Consider the following 21,236-nt stretch of genomic DNA (forward strand, 5'->3'; position numbering starts at 1 on the left):
TGTAGAGTAGGTGTGTAGGACAAGAGCAGGCCCACTCTCAATCACTTTATGGGCATGGAGCATACACAGCCTAGTGCATATGTGATGCTCAATCTCACAGGTTCTAGGAGTGCAGATGTTATAGCTACCAACCTCTGTAAAATCTCTATTGAACATTTTTGAACTGAGACATGTCAGGGGCTTACAACTTGGTCAAATGTGGGTCGATTCTCTCAGGCACAGCAAAGGGCATCTCCTTGATAAGAGAAAAACCCATCTGCCAAATTTCAGTTCTTCCTTTATTGCATAAAGTTCCTACAGCTCCTTGATAGAGCAGCTGTAAAAATGTAAAGACAGACAGATTTTTTCCTAACCATATTTTCTGAATTGAAGTATTTAAAATAACTTGCAAAAATAGTTCAGGACACGAAATTGAATTATAAGCAAATTACCAAAAGTACTTTTCCCTCTCTTTCTCTAATAGTCTGTCTAGAGCACAGGAAGACAAAATATACATACATAATACATGTATGTATGCCAGATGTCGAGCTGGGGCGTAGCAAGTGGCAGCCACCACCGCATACCCCCTGGGACCTTTCAAAGTATCCATAGGGGTATGAGTACCCCTGGTTGACAACCTCTGGCTTATAACATCAAATACAGTGAAAGTCTACTGCGAGGAATAGAATAGCATGCAAATTTTCAAAACTAAGCCCAAATGTCTTCCCACTCTTAGGATTCAGCTTTATATTTAGCCTCATTTGGAAATTCCAGAGGTACTCTTTCTGGATGAAAAGGAATTAAAATAAAGTGGGGAAAGCTGGATTAGCTCTTAAACTCTTCCTAACTTTCCTAAAAAAAAATATCCACAAACTTTAACAGATCATAGATTCATAGTCGGAAGGGACCACAACGGATCATCATGTCTGACCCCCTGCCCCTGGCAGGAAAGAGGACTGAGGTCAGATGACCCCAGCCAGGTGACTCTCTAGCCTCTTCTTGAAGACCTCCAAGCTAGGTGATAGCACCACCTCACTTGGAAGCCCATTCCAGAACCTGGCCACCACCAGCACTGGTGGCTGTGTGGCAGAGTTTCTATCTACCATGTGGGAGATGAGATCTGAGTTCAAGTCCCAGCTTTGGTGACTTGGGGTGAGTGAGCTGCCATATGAAAAGGTTAAGTCAGATGAACATTTCAGTAAGAGAGGAAGTTTGGAAAAAAAGGGATAATATGTTTCCAAACAGACATTATACAAGCAACAAATTTAAAAAAATGAAGACACACTGATACAAAACAGTTTATGTAAAAAAAATAATGCATTACATACTGCAGACCAGGCAACTTTACAGTGCTTTCATATAGGCTTCAAATTTAGAAAGATTTTTTAAAGGGAAAAAATGTTTTTCGCTCCACATGAAATATTCTGGCTTCCACTTCTCATCCCAACCTATTGCACCCTGGCCAGCAGGGACTGGAAACAGAAAAGAGACAATACTCTCAATACTGGATGTGTTTTTATATTGCTCAAGGGACTCCTTCAAGCAAGCTGGATCTGTAAGACATTAGAGCCAGTCACTCTCAGACAGAAGAATGGTCACAATGTAAAGCCTCAAAGCACGGAACTAAGGTGGGGGACAAGAAAGGAATTCTCTAGGCTGAAGGCAGCAAAGGAACTCCCTAGCTCTCCATGAAAAAGCCATGAAAGGCTTATAAAAGGCATGAGGTGAAATAATTATTTAAATTCAACTCAAGTATTACTTAACAGCATTTCATGACAAAGATTAAAGTAAGACTTTGCTAATATTAAGAATCAATATTTTTCTTACTTTGTTTCTCCTCCATGAAATGGAAATAAATTACATCCTGCAAGTAATGAAACCTGTTTTTTGTGAAGAAAAATTAAAACGAACCTAACCCTCCACTGGCATAAATCAGTATAGCTCTACTGAAGTCAATGATCAAAGCCAACTTTTTAAAGCTTTGTTACTTGACCAATATGCAAAATTGTTTGAGGATGTAGCGCGAGACAGAGGACTGCACCAATCCAAAAAGAAACAAAACAAAGATATAAAAGAAACTTAGTAACAGGATCATATTTTTATGATTACTACCTAATTTCCCATAGGAAGCCTGCCATATATGCATTTTGGTGAACCATTAAAAACCCACTATAGACATTCACCATCAACTTAAAATATCTATAATATTTTAAAATGTAGTAACACTTGGGAGTGAAATAGGATAGAAGCAACTTTCCATTATAGTTTCTGCTTCCAGAATGCCCAGTAAAGTTGCAAAAACATCTCACTAGCATTAATAAAAGTGTTTAAACAAAAAAGGAAAAAAAAATCTCATATTGTATCTCTGTAAAAACAAAACAAAAAAACCAAAACAACTTAGCTGGAATATTTGGGCAAGATGGCGCAACAACCACTTAATAAATGCTGTATAAAAGAAAGTATCAATCTAAAGATGGGGAAACTAGTTCTACCTAAACTAGTTACTCCTTGCTCTGAAAACTGTGTTCTTAATGTGCAGTTTGCATCTAAAATATACGAAACATGATTGTCAAAACAGTATTTTAACATGTGTGAGATGAACACAAAGGCACATACAGATTGTCAATAGTTATATCACATTTCTTTGAAAACAGAATAATTTCTGCCTTGTAAACAAACTGGTTCTCACACTTTTAAAGTGAGGTTAGTGCGGACTCAATTATTGCTACATTCACAGTTTAAGAGAATCTCAGATTACATATGGAGGTACACTTGCCCCTCCCCGCCCCAAAAGAAACTTCATTTTTGTCTCTCTCATTTGAGCATTATAGACAATGGAATTATGCAAACTCAAACTACTGACTATAACAGTCAGTAACACTCATATTCATCAGAACCGGAATAAAAATTAGCTGAGATTAAGCTTCAAAAGAATCAGAAATGTCTTCAATGCAGGATGGCATTCCTATTCTTCATCCAGCAAACAAGTTCTTCATTTCATAACGCTGGTAAACATTTACCTGGACACATTAGGAACAGTTGACTCAAGCCATATTATATATAGCTCTTGCACTGAGTAACCTCCCTACGTTATACGTGTAATCCACCGTTATTGTTCCAATTCACAGTTTTGTGAGTTCATAGTGAGAATCAACTTCCCTTTGATCTTCTGATACCAACATCTCCTATGCTTTTGGTTAACTGCTTTATGAATACTTTGTATATTCTTCCACAATAGGTATGCATTGTCCTCTGCAGTTCCAGTTCTAGAGGTTGTAACAGGGAATGAACCAGGTCCTTTCCAAACGAATGCTAGGGAAAGAATTAGAAAGGATAGGAAGGTCAGGTAGTAGAAACATGATTCCTTTTTTGAAATATCATAAGAGTGTTGAAAATGTCTTCATTGTTATTTTGGAATATCCATCTTTACAACACAAAACCAAGTACATAAAACCGCGGTCATTAGATAATTCATGCCTTTAAAATCTTTGGACACCTTGTTTTGAATGTAATATATAATAAAAATAACTCAATTGCTGAGAGTACATTTTCACTGATGAAACACTTCTAATGACTGGTTTAACAAAGCAACACATAACATTTCTTGCTTAGACAAAATGAAAAACCAACATACACAGTCAGGCAAACAAATTTTAAAAAAAGCTCTAAAAATCTAAAATAGTCCAAGGGTTATTCCCTTGGTCATATTTCCACTGTTTTTGGGATTTGGCCTGAAAAATATGTAATTATTCCAATATAAATATAGTTTAAAAAAAAAAAAACCAATTCTTTTGGAGTTGCACTGAAATAACGGTGAAAAGAGTAATCTGTAGTTCTGCTAAAGACAACAGCGTCATTACATTGAATGATGGTCAACTATATACGGTATTTAATGTGGACCTGAAAAATACAGCGCTACAGCTTTTGTTTTATAAAGATATACGTAAATTATATGCAAAACCAACATTTCAATGTAGAATAATCTTGCTAATCTTATAATCATTGGTTCAGTGTTGTTTTATACACTTTGTAGCATATTCATAAACCAAATGGGATAATAAATAAAAGGAAAGAAATTTCTTTTTTTCTTTTGACAATGCTCAAAGGAAACAAAGAAATCGCATTTTTATGGGAACACATTTGCTTTCTGTGCAGTGTATTCTCAGACCCCCAAAAGTACTTTTCTTCATTTTTATAACCATATGACAACCTGTAATAAAGTACCATTAAAATATACTATTGATTTTTGAAGGTTATATACACGAGTCTTCTACATTAAAATGCACATCAATGCTAAATTTTACAGGTCTTCAGTGAGTATACTGATGTAGTAATAAATAGTTTATTAGAAGTCTTATTTGCAAAATAAAAAGAATCCAACACTCTTGGCAAACAAAAAAAAAAACTTAAAGAGATAACCACGTATTTTACACCTAGTATGCAGGACAGATTATAATAACATGATACAACATGATTGTTTCCCAACATGAAAATACACCTTATAATCAAAATCTAAATATACTGTACCATCTTTGGGGCAGAGAACATCTCTTCTCGTTTGCACAGTGCCTCACAAAGATAGAAATACAGTCTCTATGTAATGCAATAGCCTTATACAAATATTATATCGTTTCCTATACATTTGCATCTAACTATTGTAAAAGAGTGAACATATGGTCTTGAAATGCATGTAAGGTGAGATTCCTTACCTACAAAAACTCTTAAACACACTAAAATGTTAGTTATGAAACAGAACTAACAAGTTGCCCTGGCATTACAGCAAAAGACTGAAAACTGAGCTGAATTGTAAATCGTCTGAAAGTGTGAACTATTTAGAACTAAGATGTTTATGTAATGCTAGAAGAATGAATTAATATCAGGTTAAATTTAAACAAATCCTATCAAATATATCCTACTTCAAAATGAATATATTGAAAATAATTCTATATAACGTATGAGTGTACAAATTACATAGTTACTTACATTTTTTACTGCTTCATATATAGCTCTAAAAGTTGGTTGTTTATCATCATGGTAAACCCCTCTGTTTCCATGTAAGATAAATATTCCTTCTTCTTCAGCTTCCTTACAATTACTTCCATAAATGCAGTGGTCAGGTCGATAATTCCATTGGCAAGGGAAGACAAAAAGGCTTTCTATTCAAAAACACATAATACATAGTTGACAATGAAACACTTAGGATAACACAAATACTTATCTTGTTAAGATAACACCTTGTTGGGTTTTTTTGGTTTTTTTTTTATAAATTGTTAGAATTAAACAACATTTAAATAACTGATATTTAGTTAACATACAAGTGTCAAAAGTGATATGAAAAGTATTTTTAAAACAAAACAAAATGCTATTTGGAACTTATTCACTTAAAATATTCTATTGAACTGGTCATTTTTATTAATTTAGAAAAAAAATATATCTTACAATTGTAGCATGAATGCTTAAAGTAAAAGATTTACCTGGATTATGAAAAAATATAATATTCAATAGATCCTGATCACCCCAAGTTATGTTGAGCTTGTACTTCTTGAGCAATGGCATAAGAATTTCTTCCCACTGTAACCGTGCTGTTGTCATATCATTCTATTTAAAACAATAAAGGTAAGAAAAAACAGACATTTATCTAAAAGATAAGTTAAAGAAAGAATTCAAAAGAAAGATGTCAAAGAAAAGTCATCTACTATTCAAAACTGAAAGGTACATGCAGTTTTCTTTTAAATAACCTCTCGCGCCCAAGTTCAATGACTTTTAAACTGCACCTTCTCTTCTGAAAACATCTTTGATTAGGTTAAACAAGACTGCAAGTTATCATCTCCTACATAATTGCCAAAATATTTCACTTGTATTTCACAAAATGTAACACATTTTACAAAACTGAGACAGTACCAACAAGCAGAAATCTAATCCACAGCCATTGTTGCAGATCAATAGAAATAAACAAGACATCTAAATCTATTCTAGTTGAAAATTCTGTATGAAGTTGGACAAGAAATTTTAAATTAGATTTTAAATTTAACAGTCTCTACCTCAAATTTCAAACAGTTCTTGTGGTACAACAGGAAGCATTCAACTGGTCTTAAACCCTATTATATACCAAAGCAAGGAGGTATGTTCCAAAAACAGCTATGAAAGAAGATTAGTTACAATATCAGTGTATAAATATATAGAAATTATTCAAAGTTTTTGAATTACTTTCATTACATTAATTTAAGTCATCCAGTATGTACATAATTGCCAACTCATGCGATGGCATCCTCAGTGGTCATGTGCAGTTCCTGCAGACTACAACTGACTGCCTGCTGACTAAGTTTATCGACAACATGCAACATGGTATGTGTTTTCCCACAGCTACAAATCTGGATTGTCGCAAAGACCCCTATGGTGGAGGTTGGCTGCACACAGACCTTGCCCTGTCCAGAACCTATTCAGCCAGGCCCACTGACAGCGTGGCAGATTGAAGCCAGGTGGGCAGACTGTAGGATCTGTGATAAGAAACTTGTTTGGTGGTAATGTCGACCTCCATCCCTCACACCAGAGGATCTCCGCCGTGTAGCAGGTTGGATAAGGCAAATACCATTATCCGCCATGCAACAGTTTGGACCATACTGGGTGTCATGATGGTAGATGTGCAGCAGGTAGATTTAAGAGATCGTCGTGCAGTGGCAGGCTTGGTTTGGCTAGAACACACCCTGCATGGTGACATCACAAAGCTGGACGACTACTGCAAGATTTGGAGCCTCCAGCCAAGCATCAGTAAGAATTTCCAGCATTGTCCACGTACACAATGCCAATGCTGCCCAGGACCTGAACATCTACCTGAATGGTCAGAGGCTGAGGCATGAAACAAAACCCATCTACCTGAGTATAACGCTACACCACACTCTGAACTATCATGAACACTTGAAAAAGACAGCAATGAATGTTAAGGCACATAACAATATCCTTAACAAGCTGGCTGGGTCATTGTGGGGTGCAAGACCCTTAACTCTAAGGATGTCAGCTCTTGCCATCTTGTACTCTGTGGCAGAGTACTGCACGCCAGTCAGGAACTGGTTACCATGCAACAAACTCAATGTGCAGCTATAGTCAATGATGTACATCATCTTGGGAACTCTTCAACCAACCATGGCTTCCAGTCCTGAGCAACGTTGCTCCCCCTCATATTAAATTTAAATAATTATTAATTATAGTGTCAACTAACCAGGAAAAAACACAACGCAGTATTTTTACTTATAGATTAAAATGAACACTTCAAATGAGTTATTTTGACAAAGCTGCAGAGGATAGGAACAGCTTTTAAAAAAGCCAAAACAATTGTAGAAGCTTCAATGCTTCTATAGCTATGTTTGACCTGAGTTCTGCACTTGAAGCAGGGATTCAAACACTTGGTTATGTAGGAATATTAAGAAAATAGAGTCTTTTCCCAAAATTGTACTTTGTGCAGAGTGCAAGATTACAACATAACTAAATATGAAGCTCTGCTGATGGTACGTGTGATTTCATTTAAATCAAAACAGGAAGACCACAAATAAGGTCTTCTACTTGTGTCTTATTTGGGGACTTACAAATACCAGGATTTAGTTATTTGATTATAATATAATTTGTTTTTCTTATGGATAAATTACTTTGCTTTAATACTGTGAATTTGACTGAAATAATGTAATTAAAAAAAAATTTCAAAATCCAACTGCATGGAAAAAGGAAATTCTCTTAGCCCTTGAACTGAATACGGGCTGCTCTGGATAAAAATAACCCACATAGATACATGCTACTACAGCTTAGATGTATTCTAATCAGTTTTAAATTAAGCTAGCTTGAGTACAGGTATTTCTCGGTTACATTGCAATGTAGACACATTACAGTACAATCCCAGAAGTAATAAAAGGGAAATGTGGAGAAATGAATTGAGTAGAGAAAATCCTCAACTCAGGATGAAGCCTCTTTCCATTCTACACATTAAATCAGTGTACAAGTAGAAAAACTATTGTAAATTGAAGGTTAAATCCTTAATTCAATAGTTCTCAATCTTTGCAGACTCAAGGCACCCCTTGTTATACTCAACATATCCCTCAGAAAATGTCAGCTCTTAGCTTTCACATTCTTTTTTTTTTTTTTTGACTACAGAAAATATAGAGTAATTCTTCTATTGCAAGGAACTTGGAAATACTACAACAGGTCAAAATGGGTTTGACGATATGGATTTCCTATTTGAAATCTCTTGGTTTACCTTGTGAATTATATGTACAAACCTAATAGTGCTAATATTGTGCAGCATTTCAAGGCACCTATAAAAGGATCTCAGGGCACTCTGGTTGAGAATCAATGCCTTAATTGCACACTGAGAACTGAGTTTACATAGGAAGAAAGGTATGGCTGAATTCCTAGCAGTTTTGTAGAGGCAGAAGGTAGGGTAGGTTGGCACCTTTGAGACTAAGTGATTCAGAGAGGCAGCCCATCCCAACAACCCCCTTTGCCAGATGCTAGCCTATAAAAGTTCATGACTCTGAAACAGTTTGCCTCTGAAGTACAACCCTGCCCTCCCTTCTGATTGACCTGAATGTAACTTGACTAACCACCTCTGCAGCAGTTAAGTAGAAGCAAAGTTCAGCACAAGAAAGTGAATATCATATGCATTTAAATCTAACTCCCCCCACCCTCTATTTAACATGAGGAAAAAAACACCTCATCTTGGATTTCACTAAAGGGTGGTAGGGGCATAGGCCTGTAAGCTACCTAAACAACTGATGTCATCTTTTCCAAATGGACACCGTTAGATGCAAGCAAAATGAGCACAGAAGCAGTATAGACAACTATTGTAGGCAAAACAAGATGTAGATAGCTGCAGAACATAAAAAACCAAGATAGAATAGAAAAGCAAAACAAGGCCAAGGTTGGCTCAGTAAGCGGGAAGTTAAAAAGAAACAGGCAGACGGTGACAGACTGATGAGGAAATAACTGCTGTAAAAGGTAATTGGTGAGAATCTATAGCATGACCATATATGGAATATACAGAAGAGGGCTGTAAAAGGGTATAAAAGCCTATAGAAAAAAAACTTAAGTTTGGGGAGCTGTCATCAAGCAAGACGAGACCACACTAGTCAAAACTGTGAACCCCGGTGACAACATTGAGTCAGCTGAGTCATTGTGCAGTGTTTGGAAGGTCTGCGTAAGAATCCCTTTGCAAACTGTTGGAGGTTTTGTTTGAGTAGCGTGATCACTGAAGTGCTCAAAAAATTAGGATTAGCGATTGGAATAGGTCTCATGGATCAATTCATTCCATTCACACCATCCCTTAAATCAAAAAGAGTGTAACAGATTTGGTATCCCTGGTTGGGCTTGAGTGGACAGAGATTAGAATATCCAGATTTACTGAACCTCCCTGGATTCCAAGGGCTGCAACCTTGACTAGCAGGGAGAGGGGACCATACAGGATCACAGGCAAGTAGGAAATATCTGAATTAGGGATCTTCACCCTTCCAAAACCAACACCACGGCAACAGAAGTAGAAGAGTTTGACAAATGGGTGGCAGAGGCTATCATGCCCTGGTTTTGGGACAAGGGGACATTTCAGAACAAGAACAGTGCTCTAGAGCAGGGGTTTTCAACCTTGTTTAACAAGTGTACCCCTGGCAGCCCCCTTTTCAGTAAGTGTACCCTCGGGATAAGTGGGGTGGCGAGCAGCTGGACACCGAGCGGGGAGGAGGTGACGAGCAGCCGGGCGTGGTGAGCGGCAGCTGCACAGCGTCTGTGCGGCCCTGCTCTTGCCCCGCCCGAGCCCAGCTCCTGTGAGACAGCAGCGCAGGGTGGCGGCGCTCCATCCCTGCCCACCCCCATGTACCCTCTGGGACCTTTCAAAGTACTGCCAGGGGTACGCATACAACCCCTGCTCTAGAGGACTTTTGTAAGCAGTGGTCCTCTTGGATGGCCTCTGGAAAAAATCCACTGAGAAAAAAAGACTAAGAAGTGAGCAGCATTACAGGGCCTGCTCATGGTAGCTGGAGAACTGACTGAGGAGTTGGCACAGGAAAAGGTAGAAGTGCAGAGTTAGCAGGATAAATACTGTCAGTGACAGCGATAAACAGAGAATGTTAAGGCACAGATGGCAGTGTTGCAAGAAATCACAGAATCATAGAAAATTAGAGTAGGAAGGGACCCTCAGGAGACCATCTAGTCCAACCCCCCGCTCAAAGCAGGACCCATCCCCAACTACTTCATTAAAGACAGGACTTTGTCAAGTTGGGCCTTAAAAACCTCCAGTTACAGAGATTCCACCACCTCTCTAAGTAACCTGTTACAGTGCTTCTCCACCCTCCTCCTGAGAGTGTTTCCTAATATCCAGCTTAAACTTCCCTTGCTGCAACTTGAGACCATTGCTCCTTGTTCTGTTATCTGCCACTACTGAGAACAGTCTAGCTCCATCCTCTCTGGAACTACCCTTCAAGTAAATGAAGGCTGCTATTAAATCCCCTCTCAGTTCTCTTCTGCAGACCGGAAAAAACCTAGTTCCCTCACCCTTTCCTTGTAAGTCATGCATTCCAGCCACCTCACCATTTTTGTTGCTGTCTGCTGGACTCTCTCCAACTTGTCCACATCCTTTCTATATTGGGGGGCCCAAAACTGGACACAGTACTCCAGATGTGGCCTCACCAGTGCAGAACAGAGTAGAATAATTACTTCCCTCAATCTGCTGGCAACACTTCTACTAATGCAGCCCAGTATGCTTTTATCCTTCTTGGCTATATGGGCACACTGCTGACTCATATCCATTTTACTGTCCATTGTAACCCCCAGGCCCCTTTTTGCAGAGCTGCTGCTTAGCCAGCCAGTCCCCAGGTTGTAGCAGTGCATAGGATTCTCCCGTCACAAGTGTAGGACGTGGCACTTGTCCTTGTTGAACCTCGTAAGAATTCTTTTGGCCCAATCCTCTAATTTTTCTAGGTCTCTTGGAATCCTGGCCATATCCTTCAGTGCATCTACTGCACCAACACAGCTTGGTGTCAGTGTATCTATTACACCCCCCAGTCTGTGTCATCCACAAACTTGTTGAGGGTGCAATCCATCCCATCTTCCAGATCATAAATGAAGATACTGAACAAAACCAGCCCCAGGACCAATCCCTGGGGTACTCCAGTTGATTCTGGCTGCCAGCTAGACACTGAACGACTGATTACTACCCATTACTGATTACTACTGAAACCAAACAATCCAGCTTTCTATCTACCATACAGTCCATTCATCCAACCCATATTTTCTCAGCTTGCTTGCAAAAATGTTGTGGGAGACTGTATCAAAACACTTGCTAAAGTCAAGGTATATTACGTCCACTTTCTTGGACTGGCTTTGAAGGATGACTGTAACGTAACTGAAACTGAGCACAGACTGCAGAAGGTATTGCATGTGATAAAGGGAAAAGAGGAAAAGGAAATATGGCAAAAGGCAGGTCAGGATGCCCAAGCTGAAATGCGGGCAGTCATTAACCTGCATAGGCAGGCATACCCTCTGATCATAGTGCTTATAAGCAACAATTAATGGAGTAAGAACAGAAGCTGGGCATCTTGAGAGGAATTGTGGCAATCATCCAGGGTGGAAGTGAAGGGGAAAACGATAATGCCCCTGATTTGTATCATCATGATTATGAGATTGATAGATGGAATCTGGTATCTAAAAGACACCCTCTACATGTCGCATTAGGGGAAGAGCTGAGAAATATGCATGAACTAGCCCCTATGGCCAGAGCCATCTGTAGGGGTGTATGGGGCCCGGGGAATATCAGCCTGTGCAGGGCTGGTGGGGGGGCAGGCAGGAAGCGGGGCGGCAGCAGGGAGTAGCTGGACCGCAGAGCCAGTGGCACACAGCAGGGCCTGTACAGCACTGTCCATAGGGCCCCCCAAAGCATGGGGCCCCCCATCTGGCCCGCTCGCCCAACCCTAGAGATAGCCCTGCCTATAACTAGGGGTGCATTAATAAAGATATTTTTGGCTGATACCAATGAACAATTATTAACCACCCATATCAGCCAGTACTGAGCCGATCGTTGATATGCAGCCCAGCAGCTTGGGGAACATCATCTGGCTGCTAAGTCTGGCTGGCATGGGGGGGTGCAGATAGAGGCCCCCACAGTGAGGGAGAGAGTGGGGCTGGGGCAAGGGCAGGCACTGCCCAGCCAGGGTGGGGCAGGGGATGGAGTCATGGGAAGCTCATCTGGGAAGCATAGGGAGGGCGGCTCCCACCACTGTGTGCACCCCAAGGGAGGTATGGGGGGCATGTACGAGGGCAGGCTGCCCACTGGAGGCTCAGGGTTCGGGGCTGCAATGGCCTCTTCCCAGAGGGGGTCGGCACTACAAGCAGGGGCTATGGAGTAGGCTACAGCCACCCCAAAATTCACTGTAGCCCCCCCTCCCAGTGCTGCTGCCACCCACCTTGAGCACAGCTCTGGTCCAGCCCCAGTGCTGGAAAGAGGCTGTCGCAGCCCCTGACCCCAAGTGGGCAGACTGCCCTCACCCCATGCACAAAGCCAGGGGGCACATGCCCCCCATGCCTCCTGGGCATACATGCAGTGGGGGGAGCCACCCCCTTCCACCTCCCAAATGAGCCACCTGTGGTTCCATCTCGCACCCCATCCTGGCTGGGTAGCACTTTCCCTTGCCCCAGCCCCACTTCCTCACCATGGGGGCCTCAATGTACTCCCCCCACACCCCTTCATTCCCCCATAGCCATTCCCTCCCCCACAAAGACTTAACCGGCTAGTCACTGCTCTCCACATTGCTGGGCTGCGCTCCTGGCCCCATGTATGTTGCAGCTGTGTGCATGCACAGAGCATTTATCGGTGACATTATCAATCACATCAGCCAAAAAATGCTGATTGCCGATAATGTTAATTTTACTTTCATCAGTATACCGATGCATCAGTGCACCTGTATCTATGGCCCTGATAATCCTTAAGGAAACTACTCATCTGGGGGCATGAACAAACTGCCAGATAGAACTAGTTCAGACAAGAGTGCCCTTTACATCCAACCAACTGAAAGTGGCTGGTAGACACTAGGGTCCTTTCAAGCAGAAGACAGCCATCATCCATGGTGAGTTAACGACAGTTAACCCACTACAGGGCAAAAGCCAATATATAGTGGGGGATCTGGTAGATCTGCCAGGAGTGTAAGGCTCCAAAAATTTTTGCAGCTGTCCCTCCCAATTAAAAATATAGTGCAGGTGGTAGTAATGGAACTCTTTTTCCTCACAAAACAGTACTATCAATGGCTCCCTGGGGAAAGGCAGCAGTGGAGGGAGAGACCAGACATACATAGAACAAAAGAAATTGCTCTATGTTGCTGAAGGCCTGCCTACTGGGAATAAACAGCAACCTGATTTTCATTATGACAAGTTAAAAAGGCCATTCAGTGCAAGGCTGCTCAGCAGTAAAAGACAAAAAAAAATAGGTTCATAGAATCATAGAAAACAGTTGACGAAAATGGTGACAGTGAATGGTTGATCCTTTAAGAGCAGAAGTGTGGCACAGACTGCTGCAGTATGAGAAAAAGGAAGATATAGACAGGTTACTAACTGGTCCAGAGGTTGGCAAGATACAACGAAAGGGTGAACAAGGAGAAACAAGAAGAGGGAGGGTAGTGTTCCTTCCAAAGGTCACTACTGGGGCAGCCTGGTATCTTCAGTGCACCCCATTTTAGACTCAGCACCAATCACTTATGATCACTGGGGACAGCCCATGGTAACAGTGAAATTTGATCCATGGGAAGAGAAGACTCTGAGGCAGCAAATGTTAATTGATACAGGTGCTTCATTTTCCATTGCAAGAAATGAAAAGAAGTCTTTCTAAAATTGGGAGCAGGCAGAAGAAAAATTAAAAGGGTTTGATGGTAAAAGTTGAACTTTGTTTTCAGTGGAAAAGCAGTTTATAGTGCTATCGGAATCAGGCAGGTTGAAATTTGAAATGACCCCACTAGGGGGCACTGGAATTTTGGGAACGAATGTCCTGCAACAATTGAATACCATTGTAGATTTGGCCAATGGAAAATTGTTGACATAGTTCCTTGATGGGCCTTTATTAGAAGAAACATTTTTTGTAGCGGTTAGGACCCAGATATTCAAATGTAATAAAAATTCACTGGTGCGCTGCCTTAAAAGACAGGAGAATAACAGCCTGCCTAGACTGGGATGGGGAAACAGGGGAAATAGCTAAATAGAAATCAGGCAGTTTGGGCCACAAACAAGCCAGAATGTGGGAAAATTTATACTGCCATTGGGGAGGTGGTTCAGGCCCTTCAGGTACTAATTCAAAAGCCTGACCCACCTCCCCAGTAGCAGTATAAGTTCCACCACAGAACAGAAGCTAGCATCCAACCATCAATGCTCTAAAGAACAGGGAATAGTAGTGGAAATACAATGCACCAATAACAATCCCATTTGATCAGTCTGGAAAGTGGGTGGCAAAATCTGGAAGCTGGCGACTTTGGATGACTGAGCCCTCAATAAGGTAACCCAGTGGCAGCGAAATACCCAGAGGTAAGGGCCATGATACTGGTTTGGGCTCTGCAGTTTTCTGTATTACAGCTGTTTAATGCCTTTTTTGTCATTCTGCTGCATCCAGATGCCTGGTACAAATTTGTATTCACCTTTAAGGGGCATCAGTACATCATCAGGTGAGTGTCCCCAGGGTTTCACAATGTCTCTTACATTTGTCATACCGTGTTGTAAAAATATGGGATCTACTAGGCTGAGACCCAAAGCAAGTGATTTCATGTGTGTTCAAAACCCCTGTACTCACTATGTAATTGTTAATTCATGATCTCACACTGCATACTGATATTATGCTTATCAAATTAGAAATGAATATAAATGTATTTGAACAACTAATGGAACACACTGACTTTGCTCAATTAACAAAACAGAATGAGCAAAACAAAACAAATTCTAATATCAATTCAATATAACAACAGTGAGATTACTGAAGTTTTAGGAAAAGTTAAATAAGCAGGGACACACCATTGGTGGCAATCATTACTCAGTTCCTCTATCCACCACGGGAGTATTTAATATGATGTTACACCCTATTGTTTTTATTTCAATTGTTCAAGCTTTTATTAGCATGACAGCAGTGGTTGTAGCTGTAAGGCATATATATGCAAGAACTGCCAGGGTGGCTTAGCATCGAATACTCACAGATACCTTGTGGTAAGATCCCTGTGATCACCAGGCAAGGCTGGGGTAAGCACTGAGACCTGCCAAACATCTGTCCACAGGTGGATGCACCCCATTTGGCATTGAGAAGAGTGGAGCCTCACTTTATACCTGGACTGTTGACAATTTAGGACAATGGCGTCTTAAATGGAACCACTATCAAAAAGGGGATTGTAGGCCTGTAAGCTGCCTCAAGATAGCTTATGCCATTTTTTTCAAATGGACACCGTTAGCTGCAAGTGAAATGAGCAGCGGCAATATAAGCAACTGTTGTAGGCAAAACAAAATGTAGATAGCTGTAAAATGTAGAAAAACTAGATAGAATAGAAAAGCAAAACAAGGCCAAGGATGTCTCAGTAGGTGAGAAGTAAATTAAAAAGAACAGGCTGAGGGTGACAGATGGATGAGGAAATAACTACTGTAAAAGGTAACTGGTGAGGCTCTATAGCAGGAGTGGACAAAATATGGCCCGCGGGCCAGATCTGGCCTGCCAACTGATTGGATCTGTCCAGCAGGTGGGCATGTGCAAATTGACTGTGTTCAGCCCACCCCACAAGAGGCTGAGCCCTGCCAGGCGTAGCCAGTGATGTGCTCCTGTCTGTGCCTGCTGGCCCGGCCCTGCCCAGTGCTCACAGCTTCCAGTGGGGCTGCTTCTGTTGTGGCTGCAGCTTAGCTCCCCTCACCACCAGCATTGGCTCCTCCTGCTGTGCTGCTTCGGGTGGGGAGGAAGCTTCAGTCCAGAGGTTCTTGCCCCAGCACGTGAGGCTCAGGGTCCCAGCTGCCTTTCATAGATTTCATAGACATCAGGGCTGGAAGGGACTTCGGAAGATCATCGAGTCCAGCCTCCCGCCCAAAGGGCAGGAAGTCAGCTGGGGTCATAGGATCCCAGCAAGATAAGCATCCAGTTTCATCTTGAAGGTGTTCAATGTAGGCACTTGAACCACCTCCGGTGGCAGGCTGTTCGAGACCTTGGGGGCTCGGTCAGTAAAGAAGTTCTTCCTTATGTCCAGCCTGAAACGATCTTGAAGTAGTTTGTGACCATTCGACCTCGTCATCCCTTGGGGCGCTCTGGTGAACAAACGTTCCCCCAGATGCTGGTGGTCACCCTTGATAAACTTGTAGGTGGCCATCAGATCACCCCTGAGCCTGCGCTTTTTCAGGCTAAAGAGCCCCAGGGCTCTCAGCCTGTCATCGTAGGGTCTGCTTCCCTGACCTCTGATCATGCGTGTGGCTCTTCTCTGGACTCTCTCAAGCTTCTCCACATCCTTTTTGAATTGTGGAGCCCAAAACTCCACACCTGCTCTGCCCGATGACAGGTGACTGTTCATCATGCTCACCTGCTCACTGTGCCCCTTGTCCCCCTCTCCCCACCTTCCTCCCCTCCCTGTCTGCCCAGCTTTTGGGACCTATTGCCCAGGCAGCCTACTACCACCCTCCCCCCGCACAGGGCAGGGGCATGCAGAGAGCAGATCGTAGCTTGGCCCTGGGCCCGAGCCCTGTACTGTCACCACCCCACAACCTGGCTCTGTGATCCCAGCCTCATCAGCTCATCCCGCTCCTGAACCCTGCCCCCTGCCCACCCACAGCCCCATCCCACATAGGAAATTCTGGTGAGGGGTTGGGCAGGGGAGGGGTGAGTGTTGACTCATCCTGCAAATAGCTCATGAAAACTCCCTACATGGCCCTCAGACCCAAATAGTTGCTCACCCCAATCTATAGCATCATCATATATGGAATATACAGAAGAGGGCTGTAAAAGGGTATGAAAGCCTAAGGAAAAACTTAAGTCTGAGGAGCTGTCACTGAGCAAGAGGAGACCACACCAGTCAAAACTGACTCCTGGCACTGTGACAAGAGCTGGCCAGTTGACTCATTGTGTATCATTCAGAAGGCCTGCATAAGAATACTTGTTGAGGGTTTTGGTTGAGTAGCAGTATTGCTTAGGTGTTCAATACATTAGGACTGAAGACTGGAATAGTCTCACTGATCATCTCATTCTTTTCACACCAACCCTTAATCAAAAGTAAGTGCAGAGGGGAGAAGGGGTGAGGGAGTGGGTCAAGCAGCTGTTCTGGCTCTGGCTCCAGCCCTGATCTAGGGTTGGAGTCAGAGCTGCAGCTGCTGCCTCTGCTCCCTATCTACTACTGTGAGAAGCAGCAAGTATTCACTTCGGATTTGGACGATTCAAAGGGACAGCAATTCGATTTGGTGATTCGAATCACTGTCCCCGATTCAATTCAGCCGATTCAGATTCAGAGATTCAGCGTTGATTCAGGGACTCGGCCATAGACTATAATAAGGAATCAGTAAAATACCGATAACTTTGTTATGTTTTTGAAGATTCGGATGAAAACAGCAGGGATGCCGCTCATGCGGGCATGAGGCCTGCCAGGTTTCAGGCAGACGGGTGCAGGGACTTCTGTGAAAGAGCACCTCAACGTTCTGAAAGAGAATAAAAAACGCAAATAGGTGCGGAGTGAGGAGGGTGGCACTCACTCTGTCTGTACATGGAGCTTGGGGAACCCCAGCAGCGGGAGGTTCGCTTTCAAGAACACCAGCTACTCCACCAAACCAGGATCCAAGGAGGTGCGGTGGGGTGTCACTACATCATCAGCAATGCTGAACACCCTTTCGCATGGAACACTGATCAGTGGACAGGACAAGTGTTCCCGGGTAACTATGGCCAAATCCTGCCACACCTGGCTGTGGGTTGCCCAATAGGCCCAGGGGTTGCAGTGCAGCAGCTTCGCGGCCTCAGTGAAATAGCTACTGAGGCCTCTGCACTACCTGCCTGATGGTGGGGTCTGTTGGCTCTGGACCCCAACATCGAAGCCATGCCTTTGGCCCACATTGTTAGCAGCTGTGGTGGAAGAGATTGGCTAGTGGTTGGAGTGCTGGCATGGGAAAGTGGATCCCCCTCTTCCATATCCCCCCCACCTCTGCCCTTCTGCCTCCCTGACTCTGTTCACCTGCATCCAGCGATCAAGGGCTTTGCTGCTGCAGACGCTCCCCTTCAGCCCTCAGGACACATATGCCTGCCAGCACATGGACCGTACTAGACCGCAACAGATCCAGATGTTTTTTGATGCCCTCCTTCAGCAGCTTCACCAGTGCCTGCACCTCTGGTGAAAGCGGCTTACCCCAGCCAGAAACATAGATCAAACTTCTCCATCTCATTCTCAAGCACCTTCACTACAGGGATCACCTAGCTAAGGAGGGCACCGCCAGCACTGAGGCTTTTGGTGGCCTCGAGGAATAGTTTGAGGACCACCAAGATCTGGGAGATAGTACTCCACTCTGTTTTGTTACGGGAGCTGCTGATCCCAATCTCCCTGACCAAGGCCATCTCATGGATGGCCTTCTGTTGCTCGACCAGCCTTTCCAGCATCAGGTATGTGAAGTTCCACCAAGTCTCCACATCTTGCATGATTTTGTGCTGCAGGATACTCAGCTCTGCCTGCTTGTCCTGCAGCATCTTGGCTGCCTTGATGCTCTGGTGGAAGTAGCGCACCACCTTCCTGCATTTCAAAATGAGCTGGCTCATAGTGACCCAAGGATGTCTCAGTAGATGAGAAGTCCCTGTCCCCCTCCAAGGCTTCCTTGATTATGAGGTGGAACTTGTGTGCCACACAACGGATGCCAAAAAAGTTGGCATCATGCACCGCCCTGTTGTCGGTGACCATAAAGCCGCAGGTGAGCTCACCCTGCCCAATGAGCCACCCCTGCACCATGATCTCCCTTGCCGTGTGGGACTCATCCATCACCTCGGCTTGAAGGAGAGTCCACCAATACCCTGACTGACTGCACCAGTGCCCTGTGAGGGAAAGGTAAGCATGATATCTACCCCAGCTGCTCCAGATGTCCAAGGTGAAGTGCAAAACTACCTGCGGACCTGCCTTCTGCAGCTCCTCCCTCAAGTACTCCCTGCATGCTTCATACAGGATAGGCACCACCATCCTGCTAAAGGTGGTTCATGTGGGCACTTGGTAGGATGGGGCCACAAGTGCCATGAGCCACCTGAACCCTGGACACTCGACAGAGGAGAAGGGCTGGCCATCCACAGCAAGCATCTCCCCAATGCTCTGGGTGACCCCGTTCACCTTCACAACATGCCCCGCTTTTGTCTCCACCTTCCCGCACTGGTCCAGGGTGGCCTGCCTCTGCTTCTTGGGGACGAGAGAGGAACTTCTTTTGGGGCATGCTTCCACTGGTGCCAGGTTGAGGAGGAACAAGGGCAAGGGGGTGCTGCCTCGTGAGATTCAGCAGCATCGCTGTAGTGGCAAAGTGTTTCTTATCCTTGCCCAGGCTGATCTGCCTTGGGCAATGCTGGCAGGCAGGATACCAACCCTTAATCATCTGCCACCTCAAAATGATCCCACACTACACTAACCACCCACTTCTGGGTTGAGGGTGGGAATCCTGCCTTATCTGCCTCCTCACCAGGCAGAGGCACAACAACAGGAGGAGCTGAGCCACCTGCCCCCACAACCTTTTTTAAAGTGCCTTCCAGAGAAGGAGACCTGCCTCTAGGGGAACTTTGAGGGGTGTGGAGCACAAACTCAGATTCACCCTGCTTCCCCAGAATTTCTTTCACTATGGCCCTCAGCTCCTTTGCTTCCAGATCCAGCTCCTCCTCTGACACTGGAAGGCTCATGCTGGAAACTGAAATTGGGGTGGAGAATGTCATGTTGCTGCTGGTTGGTGGTGGTGGTGCAGGTGGAACCACTACTACCACCTCCTTGCTCCCACTAGCAGAAGACTCACTGCTGCCAGGAAAGAGGGTGAGTCTATGTTTGGGTGTGGGGAACTTGCAGCTCTCCCTCTGTCCCCTCTCCCTCCCCTGCCAGAAGACCTGGCACCTGCCTTTCCAGCACACTTCATAATGTTTGGTGTGCTGCAAAATGCATGTGTAAGTGTAATATATGTTATGCTTTCCTGCACAGTGATGACACACTGTCAGGGAAAATACTAGTTTCTTTTGGGGGGGGGGGGGGAAAGAATCAAGACAGACCAACAAGAACAAATAAGAGGATTTTGAGGGAAGAATAAGTTGAAAGGAATGGATAGGGATAACAATAGGGATTGTACACAAGGGTAAGAAAGAAAGGATTGGCTACAACTTACAAGAAGAGAGACTAGCTAGCAAACCAGAGCCTTTCAGATGCTGTTGCTCCAACAGAGAGACAGTTTACAAAAGGCACAGATTACTTCAGACGCAGCTTTATATGTTGTTTCTACATCCCTCCCCCAGAGCTCTGTGATTGGAAGGGAACCCAGAGAAAAATCACAGTTACTGGCCAGCTACAGATGTCAATATCAGAGCAGTCTTCCCCCTCCCCTCAGCCTTTTCAATATATGGAAGATCATCCCATCCTCCTCCCTCTTCTCAGTTTGTGTTTGCTGCAAGCCTTCCGAATCTCCCTGAATCTATTTGGAGGCTTCCAATTTGATTCAGGCCTTTTAATGCGTCTCCTGATTTGATTTGGATTGGGAGATTTGGCCACCGAATCACGCTGAATCTCCTCCGAATCGAATCGGCTACTGAAGCTTTGCAGAGCCCTACCATCTGCCCTGCCTGAAGCCGCTGCTCCCCACCTTTCCTGCAGCTGCCTACCCTTCAGCTCTGGCACAGCTCCAGCCCTGGACATGAAGCACAAATTTAAGACAGCCTTCCAATAATTAGATCTTATACATGAAAAAGTATAATATATTTATACATCTTCCATGTATAAAAGATCTAATTATTTGGGGGGGGGGGGGGGGGATAAAAAAAATTCAGAGCGTTGTCTTGGATTCGGGTAAATATGGCACTAAACCTGATTCAATCCACATCAATACATGAGTGAAAGGCTGCTAAATACATCTCAAAATTAACTACTACAACTATTTCCATAGCCTCTCCCTTGTGATAAATGGGGAAACAGGAGTCTACTTGCATTCTCTCACTGTTCTAATTCCTCTCTAAATGTATTCATAGATTCATAGATGTTAGGGTCGGAAGGGACCTCAATAGATCATCGAGTCCAACCCCCTGCATAGGCAGGAAA

The 21,236-nt window shown here is 43.6% G+C and overlaps 1 protein-coding gene across 2 annotated transcripts in view; it reads right to left on the reverse strand.

The window, feature by feature from the left end:
- Positions 1-1,125: 1,125 nt before the first annotated feature.
- Positions 1,126-21,236, reverse strand: part of GXYLT1 (glucoside xylosyltransferase 1) — a 44,022-nt gene continuing 23,911 nt past the window's right edge. For both annotated transcript variants that reach the window (XM_025208201.1, XM_006015943.3), the window contains 3 exons: positions 5,454-5,577; positions 4,963-5,135; positions 1,126-3,291 (listed from right to left, as the gene is read on the reverse strand). In XM_025208201.1, the coding sequence (XP_025063986.1) occupies positions 3,130-3,291; positions 4,963-5,135; positions 5,454-5,577 (459 nt within the window). In that variant the 3' untranslated portion in view covers positions 1,126-3,129. The remainder of the gene's footprint in view (positions 3,292-4,962; positions 5,136-5,453; positions 5,578-21,236) is intronic.

This window comes from Alligator sinensis, unplaced genomic scaffold, assembly GCF_000455745.1.
Source record: "Alligator sinensis unplaced genomic scaffold, ASM45574v1 scaffold147_1, whole genome shotgun sequence".
Lineage (NCBI taxonomy): Eukaryota > Metazoa > Chordata > Crocodylia > Alligatoridae > Alligator > Alligator sinensis.